The sequence below is a fragment of the Phoxinus phoxinus genome, assembly GCF_949152265.1.
Source record: "Phoxinus phoxinus genome assembly, chromosome: 20".
In the NCBI taxonomy this organism is placed as follows: domain Eukaryota; kingdom Metazoa; phylum Chordata; class Actinopteri; order Cypriniformes; family Leuciscidae; genus Phoxinus; species Phoxinus phoxinus.
Window position 1 is genome coordinate 24,696,764 of NC_136895.1, and position 17,512 is coordinate 24,714,275.

Here is a 17,512-nt window from a genome sequence, read left to right on the forward strand (position 1 = left end):
GTCAAGGATCCTTTAATGTGCCTATAGATTTCTGTCTCTAAAACCATTTTGTTAGGAGATAACAGTTTAAACATAGAAAATATTATTCTTCGAGCAAGTTATATTTTCCATAATAAATAATCTAATTAACGTTAAAATTGACAGCCCTAGACTGAATTTGAACATAAATACTTTATTAAGATATACATTTTGGCCAAGAAATATCATACAGAAAGACAAGCGCTCTTCATAAAGTATCTGTTTGTTGTTTGACTTACAGCTGCTCTGAGTCTGTAGTATTGATATGCTAATGTTACTGTAACAAGGTTTGTTTTTATATATTCACCATATTGGCATGGGGTAATTTCCATAAGGTCATCTCTCAATGCAAATCAAACCAGCTATTAGGCAAACTGAAATAAAACCATGCCAATCTCTAGGTTTGGTGAAGATGTATTCGTTGTTATTTTTTTATGGAATGTATGGATACTGAGTTTGGCTAAAATTAGCTAGTAGGCTAAACGTTACTTTGAACTTATATACGGTATACCATAGAAAGTATGTTTAATGACACAGTCAAAGTTATTACCGTAACTTATTACTGTAACTTATTAATGTAGCATTTTGAGAGTTTCTTTCAGAAAGTAAATTATCTGAAATAGAATGAAATGTTTAGCTGGATTTGAACATGTATGTTTTCAGTAACTGCTTTAAAAAATATTTAGTAATTTTGGAATTGCTAAACATGTCCTCTGAATGCCAAAAGAAGTGGAGACGACGAAGGTAGCAGCTCTGAATCCGAGCTAGGGGTCAGTGGAGCCAGCCTTGGCGGGGGAGGGCAGTCTCGCGGAGGGATCAACATATGATGAAAAATAAAGAGAAATTTTGGCTGTTCAAGATCAATAGAATCTGATTCACTCGTAACGGCTGAAGTCTTTTAATCTAATCTTTTGTTTTATCAAAAACCTAATTTTATGATTTTAAATAAAATAAAAACATATGACAAATGGAGAGCGGTAGTAGTAAAGTGAGATCTGTGTGTCTCTTTATTCATTTGTTTTACATGTCTAAGGGAAATATAAACAATAAAGCCCTTCAAATTGTATTTAAAAATATCAAGACACTGAAAATGCAAAGGGAGAGCACACGCTTGAGTAATAAACTACATTTATAAGGACAAAAACACTAGAAAAACAAGAAATACATTTGAAGAACCTTTGATGTTCAGCGTGCTGCTTTAGATTTCAATACTTCCTGAAAAAAAAAAAAAATATTAAGCCATAAATCTAACAAATATTTATGCAAAAACAGTTTGTGAGAAATTATTTCATCAGTTCGATACCTGGTGTGTGAATATGTGCTTGATCTTGTTCAGCTCTTCTGGATCTGATGTCATACACCACCAGAATGACAGTAGCCACGCCCACCAGAGCAGAGAGGACCAATCGGATCACAGCTTCAGTAGGACCACAACAGTGGACGGAGTCTGAGGAATAAAAACATCAAACTGAGATCAGATCAGTCATTAAACACTAATATTAGCGCTGACTTCAACATATATCATCAGTGCTGTGGTACCTGCACATGTGTGGCAGAGTGTGTTGATGTCCAGATGTGTGGTCTGGTTGCTGATGGGATTGTTCAGCACACAGCTGTAGGTGTTTTTATCCTGATATTCCACCTCCAGAGGTAGAGAGAGACTGATGCTGAGATCACACACACTGATGCTGGACAATACACTGATTCCTGCGTACCAGGAGAGAGTCGCATCACACACACTCAACACTGATGAACACACCAGTGAACAATTTGATGATGAAGAGGATGAAGAACATTGTGAAGAGTTACTGATGATGACAGGAACAGGCAGACGAGCTGAAACATGAGAGAATAAAGATAAATATGAACAAATACAAAGTTCTGTTATGAAACTCTAGATGGCGCAGGCTGATTGGTCCTTAACTCAATCAGTTTGTAATCACATGATTCTCTAGGGCACAGCTGATTGGTTCCTGCTGTATCTGCACAAACTTCAAATACTTAGTCAGCATTTGCATTAGCAGTGCAGTGCGCTTTTAGAAACCCTTCACCTTCCCCAGCTCCACCTGTCTAGATCTGCTGCAGGTCATTCATGTACGCTATAAAGCAGCAGCATGTCTTGCTCACAGCAGCGTGTCGTGTGTGTATCGACAGTAGCAAGTCTCGTGCTTGCTCTGCAGCAGCAGCTATTACCAACTCTGAGATTTGTTATGACAGAAATCCAATCAACAATCTTATTTCCGGTTCAAAGTGTTGAGTAAGTGTTTATACGGTCTGTCATCTCAAACTATAAAATGAGAAAAGATATATGACTGGTGCTGAGCCAGAGACGGATGCGCTCTGCACTTGTCTTATCACAGTGTTTTCAACCACATAATATTCGTTTTAGGTTTCAGACATTTAAATACTCATATACAAGAAAAAACATTTAGTATTTTTTTCATTTAGTAGGTACAAGAAAAAACATACCGGTAGTTTGTAAAATACACTGATGTTGATGGAAGCGGCAATAATAATAATTGATGTAAATAAACACGTTTTATTCACATTCTAATGTATTTGAAGGACAGGACAACCCAGACAGCAACATAGTGTCGGCCCAGATCCGGCCCACATCTGGCACGCGTGGACTCCACATATACCAGATGTGGGCCGACACTTGCTATATGGGCAATGATTTCTACTCACCATAGACAGAAACACTGAATGTTTTTGATGATCGTTTTGCTCTAGTTATATGAAGTTTATAGATTCCAGCATGTTCAGTTGTGGTGTGTGTGATGGTCAGAGATCCAGTTTGATTGTCCAGCTTCAGTCCGTCTCTGAATCTCCCATCAGTGAAAGCTAGTGTTTCTGTTTCAGACTCCCACAGTATGGTGTTTTCACGAAGGCTTATTTCAGAAAGCCCAGGGTTTAAAGTGACTGAATCTCCCTCCGACACTGACACTGACGTCACCTTATCTGCATCACCAAACACACGGAGAACAAACAGGAACAGGGTTTGTCACAGATTAACTTTTAAATAACATTATGATATGACATTTCAAATGAATAATATCGTAAAACAACAGAATAGAGTAAAATGGGGTGTGTGGATATTATATTGAGTGATTAAAAAAATAAAAAAGGTGAAAAATATTTAACTCACAGTTGATAGTGAGAATGAAAAGTGTATTCATTGGTGTGTTGGTATCTACATTATAATCTCCAGCATGGTCAGTTGTGATGTTTGTGATGGTCAGAGATCCAGTTTGATTGTCCACCTTCAGTCTGTCTCTGAATCTCCCATCAGCAACATCATCATATACAGTGATTCTGTCATTAATTACATTTATTTCAGCAAGTAAATATTTTCCAAACCGCCACCGAATTTGTTTTCCGTCCTTCATTTCATTACTACCAAAGTTTAGAGTGACCGAATCTCCCTCCATCCCTGACATTTCTGAAAATGCTGTATAACCACACACACCTGAAGAACAGAGAGAGAGTTTGTCACAGATTAAAGCTTTAAATAACTTGATTTTGGTTTGATGAAGATTCACTAAAATATTTTACTTATTTGAATGAAGTGAGTACATTCTGCAGCAGTATAAACAGAAAACATGCTGAATGAAATGTGAAATACTTAGACATAATTTTACATGGACCAGTAACTAAATAAAAAGAGACACTTTTACTTAGATAAGAGTAATGTCACACTTAAACTAATTTAATGCTGTTGGGTAGGCTATTTTAGCTTCATAATATATCCCTAATAAATGAGTTTAGACCTGAATCAAAACTTTAAAAATCAATAACTTATACTTGAGAATAACAGTCAATGTTAAGCATCTCTGACTAATTTCACCAGTAATGTACATACACTAAAACAGAAGGAACTAAAGCCTTAAAAACACATTTCAAACTCACCATCCAGACGCCACAAACAGAACAAAACTAATTTGAGAAACATTTTCTTCATCGATTCACTGAAAACCTGCTATTGAGCCAAATGTCTGATAACACTCAGACTGATCGGAAACACGACTGAAGTTTAATCGTCTCTCAACAGGTTTCAACCAGTCGTAGTTCCCTTTATCAGAGGAAGTCATGAAAATAAAGCGGTTGCAGATCTTATATTTTAAATTAATTCTGGCCCTGTATTAGTTGAGTGAAACGTCACATGTGTGTTGGATTAGATCTATATCTACTGGTGTTTTATTTTATGTTGTGAGTGTCAATCCTGTTTGACCTCTGACCCTTATTTGACAGCACTTTATTTCAGTGTAAAGATGTTTTGTGTGGAGTGGAAGATTAAAAGGGTCATATTAGCAGGAGAGAAAACTAAGAAACACTTCACAAACTACTGACACACAGAGAGAAAAGCAGAAACTGTTTATCCACCCAACAGATCAAACCTGTTCAAGATAAACCAAAGAGGAAACCCATTGCCACGTCCAATTAGGTTTGAGTTTGTGATTGAGATCTCAGGCGTTTGCAGACTTTGTTATCTTGGTGAATCTGAGCAAAATAACTCTTGAAGCACATGTGAGTTTACCTTCTTCTGGAGGAACTGAGAAGTGTAGAGGCCTGGATCAATTTTTCCCTAAATTCATGTTAAGTTATGATGAGTTTACACAATAATTATCATATTGTAAACTACCTATAATGGCAACAAAGGTTGGAAAACAATAAACTGAAAAGATTCAACATTTTAGTGCACGGACATCTCCAATATGACAACAAAGCCTCTGAAGTGCCGACCGCCTCCTGCTGGATGAACGTCGAGAGGAGAAACATTGTCACAACACCAGGATGTGTGTGTGTTTTGTAGCAGACGATTCAGAAGAAGATCATACTAAATTTAATCCAAACATGCAATAATCCAAGAGCAGAGACACACATCTAATTTGAACGAGACCGAACAGAGAATGAATGAGGATACAACAATTAGGAGCACAAACGAGACTAATAAATTAAACACCGCTGAAACCAATGTAAATAAATGAGAAGCGGGAAAACTGAACAAAGGAATTCACAGACTGTGATGATGACGCGCTTCTACAGTTATTAACATCATACATCTATCAAAAATGTACTTTTATAACACTAGGCCTATACTTTGTGCAATAGTGCATTCAATTAGCCTAAATAAGTAAAAACAGCAACGAGTGTTTGCAATACTGATGAGTGACGGTGAATTTAAAATCGTTCTCTCTTCATGTTTCTGGAAAACAAGATTCTTTCATGAATACAGATTTCATTTTGTAAATAAGTGTGTTTAATAAAAATAAAAGAAGAAGAAATTTTAGAAGTTCAACCTGTGAACTTTTGGCTAATGTTTGTATAACGGACTGAGAGCTTCACTACAAAACACATTAAATGCAACATATATTAGAGACAAAGTTTGATGACTAACAAGGACCATATTAAATCCAAAGCATCTATTTAAAGCTCAGTCTATAGGGTAGAAAATAGCACTGTTCATAGAGGCAGTTTTTTGCTTTAAACACTAGAGAGCGATGATGAGCCAAAATATCTAGCAGAGCATAGTGAAAAGAACTTAGATTCTGGATGCTACGATTGTTAGATTATGGCCACATTTACACATATCCGGGTATTTAGAGAAACAAATATTTCCCCCCCTCCGTTTTCAATAATAACATCGTGCACACAACCTGCATAAATACCCCGTCGAGCGCCATCATAACTATGCCAAACCTATGGGCGGCAGTGTAGGGAGAAGGATAAAGCCATGCAAGCCAATCAGAATCCTCAGAATCGACAAGAGAGAACCTAAAACCCCGTTTCTCCCAGTTGACACGACAACATATAACCATAGACAGACAGTAAATAAACTGGACACAGCGACCCCATAGGTTTCAACGGAGAAAAGTGAAGTCAATTTGAAGCCCTCACTTCCTGATCGCCAGGCGAACTGCGCAGGCTCAAACTGAGCTTGACGACGTAGATGTGACGTGAGCAACCTGTAGGTCTTCTAGTAGCTGTGCCGAGAGAAATCTGAATCATTCCCTTCCGAATCTCGCAGAGACGGAGAGCGTGAGTATTAGCGGTCCATGAGCTAGCAGCGGGAGCAACTTATCACTCTCTATGGGCTTCTCCCTTGACTTTATGCCTCCACGTCCTCCCGATTGCTTGTGAGCTTCTCCTCCGGTCTATACAGTAATTTCTTGACTTGTGCGACAGAGTTGCGCGGTTATGACGCAATCGTTAGCCTATTTTTACAAAAACTGCTTCTACGGGGCCATAACGTAAGATACAAGGTAATGGAGCCTTTTATACATTGTCGTGTTTCTTTAGAAATAAATAATGGACAAATGGAGTCTTTAAACGCCTCAGATGTAAAGTTATTCGCTGTCAAAGTGACGCCAAAATGAATGGGAGTCAATGGAATGCTAACAGCAGGTGGGGGTCCGCTAGCCAATGGCGGCGCCCGGGGATGCTTCAATGTCTTCCGGAACACTGCCCCCCTGCATATAACCGGCGTTTTCAGAAATCTCCACTTTGGCCGGAGTTTTTAGAAATAATCGGTTTCTGGGATAAAAACGGCGTTTTCGTGTAAATGACAGGCCAAAACGCAGAGAAATATCTGCGTTTTCCCATCGTGTAAACAGGGCCTTAAACTATTTCTCTGTGCCACCAAAACATTCTCATCCCTTCTTTTTATTTAAGAACGCATGGAACCCATTAAAAAGAGTCAGGAACTTGGAGACAATTCTCCGTTCACGAAACTACATCAGCTTTATTTTCTGCACGTTTGCTTATATTTATTGTCAAGGGGTGGTGTAGCAATCGTCCAATGAGAATATACATTACACCATATAGAATATAAGATGAAGAGAAAACAAGTCCAACAACAAATTTCCTTAGCCACACACACACACACACACACACACACACACACACACACACACACACACACACACACCTCTCCTCATCTAACTCCCCATCTCTCCCTTGTACAAGGTCAGCTGAGAGGGCTTATAGAGAGAGGAAAAAGGTGGGACAGACAGAAAAGTCAGGCTGAGAGGTTTATTTTACACAGATGAAATAAAAAGATGTGATAAGAGCAAAAACAAAAGAGAGACAGAAGGAAACATCCTGTCAGAGATTAAATGTGAAAAACACCAAAAGGTGTGAGTCAGGGCCCACATGAGCTCTAACGTCAGTTCCAGTGGATAAATACAGTATTTGATCATCGCTTTTTGGGAACATTTTCATACACAGCATCCGTCTTTGATTTCTGTAAGGAAACACAAACTCAATCAGGAACTTGGGGATAAATGACATCATTCCTACCGTTCATCACAGGACTTTATAAACCGTTAAATCATCAAACATTTGAAGTTCTGCAGGTTTGTCTCTGCTTGTTGCATCACATCTACAAAGAAAGCAACGTCTGCTAAAGCTGCATCTCAGCAGATAATGATGAACCGCAGAGACGCTGCAGCTCGAGGACACACTTCAGCACAACAAGTAACAACTTTATTTTTTTATTTTCCAATACAATTCCAATGGTATAAAATTATTGTTTTTTAATATAATAACAAAGCAATTTTTGTATAGTTCCAACTGTTTACATGTATGATTTTAAACATGATGGTTTAAATTATTAGGCCACAGACACATCACAGGCTGGCTTTGATGTATATGCATAAAAAAATCATTAAACCTAGTTAATGATATATGTAGGCTAAATAAAGGCAGAAAGCAAGTCAAAAATCAAAATCAAACTAAAAATGCGTCATAAGTTCAGTCAAATTATACACTGACTACGCCATAGTGCTTTTATACACTATGGCATCAATTTGATGCCAAATACATTGCGATCACAGAATTAACAGTAATGAATCAACTTATGACGAAAAAATTATAAGAAAAAAAAAATGTTTTCTAGTTCTACAATAATCAGTTTTTTTTACTCTCTCTCTCTGATGTTTTTTAATTGTACTTTTATTTTCTCTACTCACTTTGTTTTTGTCTTTGCTTGCGATTACAAATGTTACGTTATCTTTTTTGTTGTTTACAAAAAAAATAATCAACACAACCCGCTCAAAAAGTGCCGGGACAAATGTAAACTCGCCCAGTTGTTCCAGCGCAAGTGTTCTAAGCAGATTTACAAGTTGATTTTATTTTTTCAATGTGCAAAGAAAAAAATAAAAGACCTCATCGCATTGTCTTATTGACCTCGCAGCAAACACAATTGATACGTTTTCAATTGATATAAGATTTAGCATGAGTTGTTTAAAACAAAAATAAAACTAGGAAGAAAGTTAGGGACTGACAGTCACCATTCACTTTCATCTTTCATTGTATGGAAAACATTTTTAGATGAACTAACCCTTCAATGTATAATCATTTATTAATGTTAATATGTTACTGTTTTAATTTTTACACACACACACACACACACACACACACACACACACACACACACACACACACACACACACACACACACACACACACACACACACACACACACAATGTATTTGATGTGTTAATACGTTTTTGGGGATTAGGTCTAAAGTCTTAATTAAACTTCTAATTACTTCCTATTAATAGTTAAGGTAGTTGTTACATTTAGGTATTGGGTATAATTTAGGTATTGGGTAGCCTATAGGATTAAGGATTATTCATGTATAAGGCATTAATGTGATTTAAGTACTAATAAACAGCAAATATCCTATAGCATTATGCATGCTAATAAGCAACTAGTTATTAGTAAGAATTGGACCCTAAACTAAAGTGTTACCATTTTTTTGTGCTTATGATTTGAAATGACAATAGCCTTGCACAATGGAAAAACTGCCCGTTAGCGCTGACACAAAGGTGCAAAAACCACATGCATACAGAGAGCATAAAAACGTTGCTTTGATCTGCTCACACTGTTCACTGATCATCTGCAAACTTCAGTCAATAAGCTTCAGTCAGACTGACTGCAACAGTCCATCATGATCTTACCTTTTGTCGTGTTGTTGGTTTACACAAATATGAATCAGTTCCGTCTCCCTCTCGTGCCTGGACTGCATTAACAATAATCATAGACTTGTTAAAATGACAAAGCTTGTTTAAAAAAAAGTATATATATAGTGTGTGCGTGCGTGTGCGTGCGTATGCGTGTGTGTGTGTGTGTGTGTGTGCGTGTGTGTGGTACCGGTCAAAAGTTTGGAAACTTCAGTTTTATTTAATTGTTTATTTTTTATTGCAGAAATACATACAGGTATGTACGTATGTATTTCTGGAAACTTCAGTTTTAAATATATTAGGTTGATTGACCACAATTAAATAAAGTTGTAACAAAATGTAAAAAAAAAAATCATGTTACTTTTGCTACTTTTTAATTAATTAAACTGAAATTAAAATATTTTTGTTGAGTGTTCCAGAAATCATTCAAATATGCCGGTTTGATACTCATATATTGTCAATGTTGGAAACAGTTGTGCTGCTTAATATTTATATGGAATCTGTGATGCTTTTTCATGAATAAAAAGTTAAAAAGAACAGCATTTATTCAAAATAGAAATCTTTTCTAACAATATAAATATTTATATCAATTTATCCTTTCTGAATAAAATTATTAATTTCTTTAAAAAAAAGAAAGAAAAAAATTACTGACCCTAAACTTTTGAACAGTAGTTTATCGTTACAAAATATTTATATTTTGAACAAAATGCTGTTCTTTTTTTTTTTTTTTTTTTTACATTTTATTAACCAAAGAATCCTAAAAAAAGTATCACTGGTTATAAAAAAAATTATTAATAATATTAAAATATAATGTTTGTTTCCAACATTGATAATATTAAATCATCATGATTTCTGAAGGATCATGTGACACTGAAGACTGGAGTAATGATGCTGAAAAATCAGCTCTGCATAAATAATAAATAAATAATATTTTAAAGTATATAAAAATAGAAAACAATTTTAAATTGTAATAATATTTCACAATATTTTTTTCTGTATGATTAACAAATAAATGCAAGCTTAATGAGCATATGAGACTTCTTCCAAAAACATAAGAAATATTAATGTTTTTACGGGTACTATATGCTGTATATGTGTGTGTATATTTATATATATTTCGGATGCATTAATTGTAGTTAATTGTAGGTAATAAACTAAATTCCTGACCTGTTTTTCTACATTTCCCGCAGATGCAGAAGATCACGACTATAACCACAATCACCAGAGATCCAGCAGCAGAGATCAGGACGATGTAAAACAAGGACAAGTCCTGATCTATAATGGACACAATTAATCTGTCAGTCTGACCGCAAACAAAAATGAGAGATAATGGTGGAGTATTTTTGTGTACATGAAAATGAAATGAAAAACAGTTCAGTAAATAATCACTAAAATTCACCATTATCATACCTGAGCGTGTGTGGCAGAGTGTGTGGATGTCCAGATGTGTGGTCTGGTTGCTGATGGGATTGTTCAGCACACAGCTGTAGGTGTTTTTATCCTGATATTCCACCTCCAGAGGTAGAGAGAGACTGATGCTGAGATCACACACACTGATGCTGGACAATACACTGATTCCTGCGTACCAGGAGAGAGTCGCATCACACACACTCAACACTGATGAACACACCAGTGAACAATTCTGGTGTGATGAAGAAAGATTTTGAGAATAATCTCTGGTAATGTTAGGAGTGGGAAGACGAGCTGCAAAAACATGAGAATAAATTAGAAATAATGGTAAATACACAACAATCTTATATTCGGTGTAGAGTGTTGACAGTCAGTGTTTCTGTTATCTCAAAATATAAAATGATAAATCACCTCAGTATGTAAATCGTTAAAGGAATTTAAGAGATTGGGTACAAGTTAAGCTCACCATTTAGTAATTAGCATAATTTATAATGATTACCAGAAACAATTACCACTTGAATTGGAAGTGAACGAAGCCGTGATGTAAACATTAAAATACTCAGTCAGCTAAAGACATAAATAATATGAGTGTTAACATGATTTTAGTGTGAAATATCGCTTACTATTGAATCTAATTTTACAGTTTGGATGCTTTGACAACTCAACACCCTAAAACGACTGTAAAATAATGATTTAATCTGTTTTATGACACAAATAATACACACGTTTTAACCAAAGAATGAATCTGTTTTTGTAAAAGTATAAGCATCACATTCCTGCTTTTTAATTCTCCAAATATTGGCCTCTTTCACGTCTATTGAGTGCCACACTGTAAACCTCCATTTAAAAAAAAAGAGAGATAAAAAGAAAACAAAGGATGAGTAATTATTTGGTGATAATCAACATTATACCACAAATGCTGTTGATTGAGTTTAACTGATATATTACTTTATTAAAACAAGTATTTGAAGAACAGAGCCGATGATCTTTTTACTCACCATAGACAGCAACACTGAATGTTTTTGTTGATCGTTTCGCTCCACTTATCAGTAGTTGATAAACTCCAGTGTGTTCAGTTGTGGTGTGTGTGATGGTCAGAGATCCAGTTTGATCGTCCAGCTTCAGCCTGTCTCTGAATCTCCCATCAGGGAAGATGTGTTTCTCTCTCTTGATTTGAGCAATTAGAGAGTTTTCAGCTCCATATTTCCACAGTATGTCTTCATCTGTATGTATTTCAGTGACATCAGTGTTTAGAGTAACAGAATCTCCCTCCGTCACTGACACTGAATCCCCAAACACACCTGCGGAAGGTACAGGGACAAATTACGGCTCTTGTTGGTTTACAAAGCCTGAAATCAGTTCTAATTTGTAATTAAATGTGAATTGGCATGCCAAACAAAAGAACATTACATTAAATATGAACTTTAATATGATATTGGCTTAGAGCAAAATAAATATGTGAAGTTACATGACAAGGTAATTACAGCCGAGTGAAACTATACTTTAAATTCTGCTGGACACTTTTAAAGGAAAGATAACTATATGAGTATAGCCTATCCCACAATAATATCTCCACTCGATTTGATTTATCTGGGAATAACAGTGAATGAAAATCCATTGACTAATTTGAACAGTAGTGGCTTTATTACTCTGAAACGGGAAGAAATTAAATCATAAAAATGATTTTATAACTCACCAGTCAAACGCCACCAGTACAAACAGAACAAAACAAGTGTGCAAACCATTTTCTACAGTTGTTCAGTGAAATCTAATAAGTACTATCCGCCAAAAACACTTGATCTGTTCATGGTGTGTGAATCCTCCCACGACAGAGTCTGACCCTCCTAGTGGGTCGAAGGCACACACACTTTACGCATGATGCATATTTATATATAAACGCTCTTAGGTTCTTATTCAGACTTTAATTGTTTTTAACAGTGGAAAACATTCTTGAGTTTTATCATTTAACATATATCAAATGTAAAATAATAAATGTAGTTTTCAGACTGTTAAATGTGTAAAAGAAGAAGGGTAGCCTATATTACATGAATGTTAGATTAGTCAAGATAAATGTCAAGATTAAATAATTCTTGTGGATGTTTAAATGGTTTTATAATAATTCATATGTTGCAAATAGTAGCCTAAACACATCTGCCATCTCACACTGCCAGTCATACTGAGGTGTGACACTCGCAGTCAAACTGAAACTGCTGCGGTCGCTTTTCTTCAGAAATGTGCTTTGATCTGTTGGTGGACAAGCATCTTGTATGTGGCCATTCGTTTAATCTTTGTTAAGCTTGTAGGTGAAGAGTTTGTCCCCTTCCTGCTATGAACCTCACAGTTGATGCCCTCACAAAACAGCTACAGTAAAAAAAACACACAAAAAGGACTCCATCCAAAACAGTCAGATTGGAGTCAGAGGTCAACCGAATTCTTACCCGTCATGAATCTTGATAAACTATACACTGGTCCTCTCCCAACACTAAATATATATCATAACTGAACCGTGCCACAGAAACCCCCTAGCAAGATCTCGGTATTTATCAAAACCTGCGCTGCACGTGGACTAAGCTATAATTCACCTTTGGCTAAGCCCCGCCCCCCTTAGTTACTGTTGCTACGTCCGTCAACTTCATCTGGGCTCTGGTTTGGTATCAACATGGCTTATGCTGTGACGGCTCTTCCTGCTGAAATTTTACCAAACTTTTATAAAGCAGCAAATAAAGTGTCTGATAGAAGTAGGCAAAGGGGCTGCAATATGCGTTTGAAGGCTTTATTCAAGACATACGGTGAAACGCAAGCAACAACAAGGCATCCAAATAGAGGCAAAGCATAACGGTCACAGTCAAAAAAATTAACCACCGCATATCCTAATGGAGATGGAGGCTGGGACTAACAATATCAGGAGCAACACTGTTCATTCAAAGCTGGGTAGGTCTCTATTCACTTCTATAATCGTTATTACAAAGCAAACGGACTACACGAGTATAAAGTTGTATTTATTAGCAGCGTGCTAGCGTATCAACAATTAGGGCAGAGAACCGAAATCATAACATAAAACTGTCTAACTAGTATAACTTCACAGTAAGGTTAAAAGCAAAAATAGAGCACACAAAAGTGTGTTGTTGATCTTGAGGGGTTTCGCTGACTGAGGACGTCCACACAGTTTAATCCAAAAACGACACTTGTCAGGATTTGACTTCGGTTTTGGGAAAGAAAAAAACGGACACCCCCCTCCAACCTCTCTGGGAAACGCGTATCTGTGTTACAAATGCCCCAGGCACAACGGTTAACCATATTTTTGATAAAACTACGACGGTAATATGAGACGCCTGTGTTAAAGTCAATGGAGCGCTGTGAAAAAGTGTCGGACCCTCTGTGGGAGCTCGTTCTTGGCTGCGCTGTGATTGGTCAATCTACATTCTAGGGCGTGGCTTAGCCAAAGGCGAATTCGGTTTCGTATCGAAATAAAACGTTTTCGTAATCGCGTTAGGTTAGGACCGGTTAGGACACGTTATAAAGCTCCCCCTAGTGTTCAAAAGTGTACCCTGATGTTCTCAAAGCGATAGGCTTTTTTTCCGGGGAGTTGCAGAAACACAGCATTAATACGTTTTGTGTTTAATTTTGTTAGGAAATGGGGTGCTCCCATACCGTAGAATACATTTACAGCAACGACCATTTGCTGCAAATTTCTGTAATGGAGAGACGGCATTAACGTTAACAGTGTGGTCAGTTGAAATGAAAATGGAGTTACACACACACACGTCTATGTATATAATAACTGTATATATATAATATATATATATATATACACACATACATATATACTTACATACATTATGATAATTTAAAATAACTATTTTCTATTTTAATATTTTCAAATGTCATTTATTCCTGTGATCAAAGCTGAATGTTCAGCATCATTACTCCAGTCTTCAGTGTCACATGATCCTTCAGAAATCAGTATAATATGATGATTTGGTGCTCAAGAAACATTTATGATTATTATCAATGTTGAAAACAGTTGTGTACAATTTTTTTCAGGATTCTTTGATGAATAGAACGTTCTAAAGAACAGCATTAATCTGAAATAGAAGCTTTTGTAACATTATGAATGCCTTTACTGTAACTTTTGATCAATTTAATGCATCCTTGATGAATATCAATACCCCCCCACCCCAAAATAAAATAAAAAATAAAATAGATGTTCCTACTGACCCCAAACGTTTGAACGGTAGTGTTTAATGTTACAAAAGCGTCTATTTCAGATGAATGCTGTTCTTTTGAACTTTCTATGCATCAAATGATCCTGAAATAAAAATGTAACATTGATAATAATCATAAATGTTTCTTGAGCACCAAATCCTCATATTATACTGATTTCTGAAGGATCATGTGACAGTTATGGAGTAATGGTGCTGAAAATTCAGCTTTGATCACAGGAATAAATTACACTTTACTATATATTCACATCGAATCAGGTGTTTGAATAATATATAATAATTTTTCACAATATTGCTGTTTTTTTTCCCCTAATCAGATAAATGTAGCCTCAGTGAGCAGAAGAGACCTCTTTTAAAAACATAAAAAAATCTTACCGATTCAAAACTTTTGACTGACCGTGTGTACACACACACACACACACACACACACACACACACACACACACACACACACACATTGTTCTTGAAAACTTTCATGTCAATAAAGCCCTTTGAATATAATAATTTTTTTGTTCGTTTAACTTTGGAGGGAAAGGGGACTGCTCCCATAAGGTATAATACATTTACTGTGTTATGTTAAACTACATTCACATAAACCTGCACACCAAGTGAATATCAATTAAAGCTGCTCAGTTTAAGTCAAGAAAGAAGTTTGGTCAACAGTAAAAAATATACAAGGCAACCAATTGCATTCAACAAAATATTTAATTATATAATATATCTAGGGAGAGGGTATAGGTCAGTTTTCCTTGAATGTTCTGTCTTCAAAGAAACTCGTTCATCTTCCTACAGGGAGATAAAGATGCAGAAAGCAGGCCAGAAGAGGAATACAAGTGTTCACAATAGAGTTATTGCATTCTTCCACCGAAGCTGTAGGACGATCTGGAGACCTGAGGGTGGACCGAGAACCAGTCAAATGCTTATCCATACAGTGATAACAAAAGCATTCAAACTCCACGCTATAAGTAATGCTATAGATACTTGGATGTTAGGGTGAGAGCATTCCCCTGTCAGAAGCAAAGCGTGTCACAGACCCAGAGGAGACCGGTCTGGAGTCGAGCCAGTTGGACAGAACTAGGAGTGGTAAAGAAAGAGGAAACGGTGTTAAAGTTCATACATTCAAGGACAGATTAAATACACATTGAAAGCCTGTTTCCTAAACATTTTCATGAGGTTGAAATTACAGAAGTGAGAGAACACACCTACATTTAGGTCCATATCTACTTGGACATGTGTCATGATTTGTTATTTTGGCTCTCTGTACTCCAGTATCATTTGAAATTAATTGAGAACAAATATAAATATATATATATATATATATATATATATATATATATATATATATATTCAAATTGTTGTTCTTACACAAAAAAACATTATGGAAGAAGCTGGATGATTATTTTGCTCATCCAACAAATTATGAAAATTAGGGAAAAGATAATCTTATATTTTTATTGCATTATGATACTATACAAAGATCAGCCATAAATTCTGCTTTTCTATAATGTTCAGGGTTTTTTATACTGTCATAGAGGTGTAAATTCATTTACACTTTTTAGCATTGAGGTCTTATTTCTGGGGGGTGCTGCTGTACTTATTTGCTTTATATCCAGATGTATTTCTAATATTCTGACCACCTCATGTATGTAATTAAGGTTGGCCAAAAAAAAAACTCTGAATACAATGTAGTGCAACATCACATTTAACTATGACCTCAGTATTGAATTTACACATTTCTGACTGGTATAGCTAACGTTAGTGAAGTGTTGGTCACGTAAGCTAACTGCAGCTTTAATTTCGTCAACTTACCAGCGAACGTACTTGGGAAAACACTGAAAATGAATGGGGTTCAGTGCTGGAACTATCGGCCGCTCCACGACACGCGTTACTTCCGCATTCCAAAGTTCCTACGGCAGTCTATGGGAGTGTCGTAACTCTGTTTTTCAATAGATAACCCCTCACTATTATATATCATGGTTTTGACAGAAGGTCTTCCAATTATTTTTGATGAATGTTTTTGACAGAAGGTGTTCCAATTATTTTTGATGAATGTTTTTGATCGTTTGAAGAATGGGGTATATCAGTCTGTGCGCCCCTCCCACAGTGAGAGTCTGTGAAACCGAGAAAAAACTGTGAAATGTATCTCACACAAAAGTTGAAAAATCTTTTTTAAAAGAATAAAAATGCCTATTAAATAATAATATAAATATCTTACTAAATCCTCACACAAAAAGTTGAAATGATTATAAAATAACTTACTAAAGTTTTAAATTAGGCTATATAAATGATATGCTTATAATATAAAATAACTAAGTTGAAAAACATTCATTCAGATTATATAAAATAAATGAAATATAAAATAAACATCTACTGAATCAGTCTAGATAAAAATAAAATCATCTTATCTTTGTCAATATCACTATAAAGTGCCTTTGGTGTCCTCATCAGAATAATTCAGTCATCATGAACATAATGCAAAATAATGAAATTCTGAGGTTTTATTATAAGTGGCCAAACATTTACACACATACAATGATAAGTCTCTTGAAATGTGTTTTTCTGATTTTATACCATTTTCTTTGATTGGATATATGTGATTTTGTAATGTCCCACATGCTGCTCAGCTAACTTCAGTGAGTGTAAAAAGTGGTTAAATGACATAAAATTAAAACACTTTTTGAATGTTGAATGTTCAACAAGTTATTTAATAAAACAAGTCATTTTGATTATTTCTATTTTATTTTCATAATAATATTAAGCATTTTGCATGTGTTCCTGAAATTGCCGTCCACCCTGTCATTATGGGGTTAACGCCCCTTTAAGAAACCAACTGATGTTCTCAGTGACCCCCCTCCCCCATTTGGTCTTTCTTCAGTGGAGGTTAAAACATCTGC

General features: G+C 35.8%; 1 protein-coding gene and 1 long non-coding RNA gene across 2 annotated transcripts; both read right to left on the reverse strand.

Annotated features, from left to right (window-relative positions):
• Positions 1 to 454: 454 nt before the first annotated feature.
• Positions 455 to 4,072, reverse strand: LOC306988993 (uncharacterized protein). The gene is made up of 6 exons (XM_079594251.1): positions 3,928 to 4,072; positions 3,167 to 3,487; positions 2,707 to 2,979; positions 1,558 to 1,854; positions 1,322 to 1,465; positions 455 to 1,233 (listed from the first exon to the last, which is right to left on the reverse strand). The coding sequence occupies exons 1-6, from the start codon at positions 3,977 to 3,979 to the stop codon at positions 1,217 to 1,219; spliced, it is 1,104 nt and encodes a 367-aa protein (XP_079450377.1). The 5' UTR covers positions 3,980 to 4,072; the 3' UTR covers positions 455 to 1,216.
• A 2,697-nt stretch (positions 4,073 to 6,769) lies between these two features.
• LOC306988714 lies at positions 6,770 to 10,262 on the reverse strand. The gene is made up of 3 exons (XR_013795484.1): positions 10,153 to 10,262; positions 8,983 to 9,044; positions 6,770 to 7,261 (listed from the first exon to the last, which is right to left on the reverse strand). It is a non-coding gene; the product is annotated as an uncharacterized lncRNA (long non-coding RNA).
• Positions 10,263 to 17,512: the final 7,250 nt, after the last annotated feature.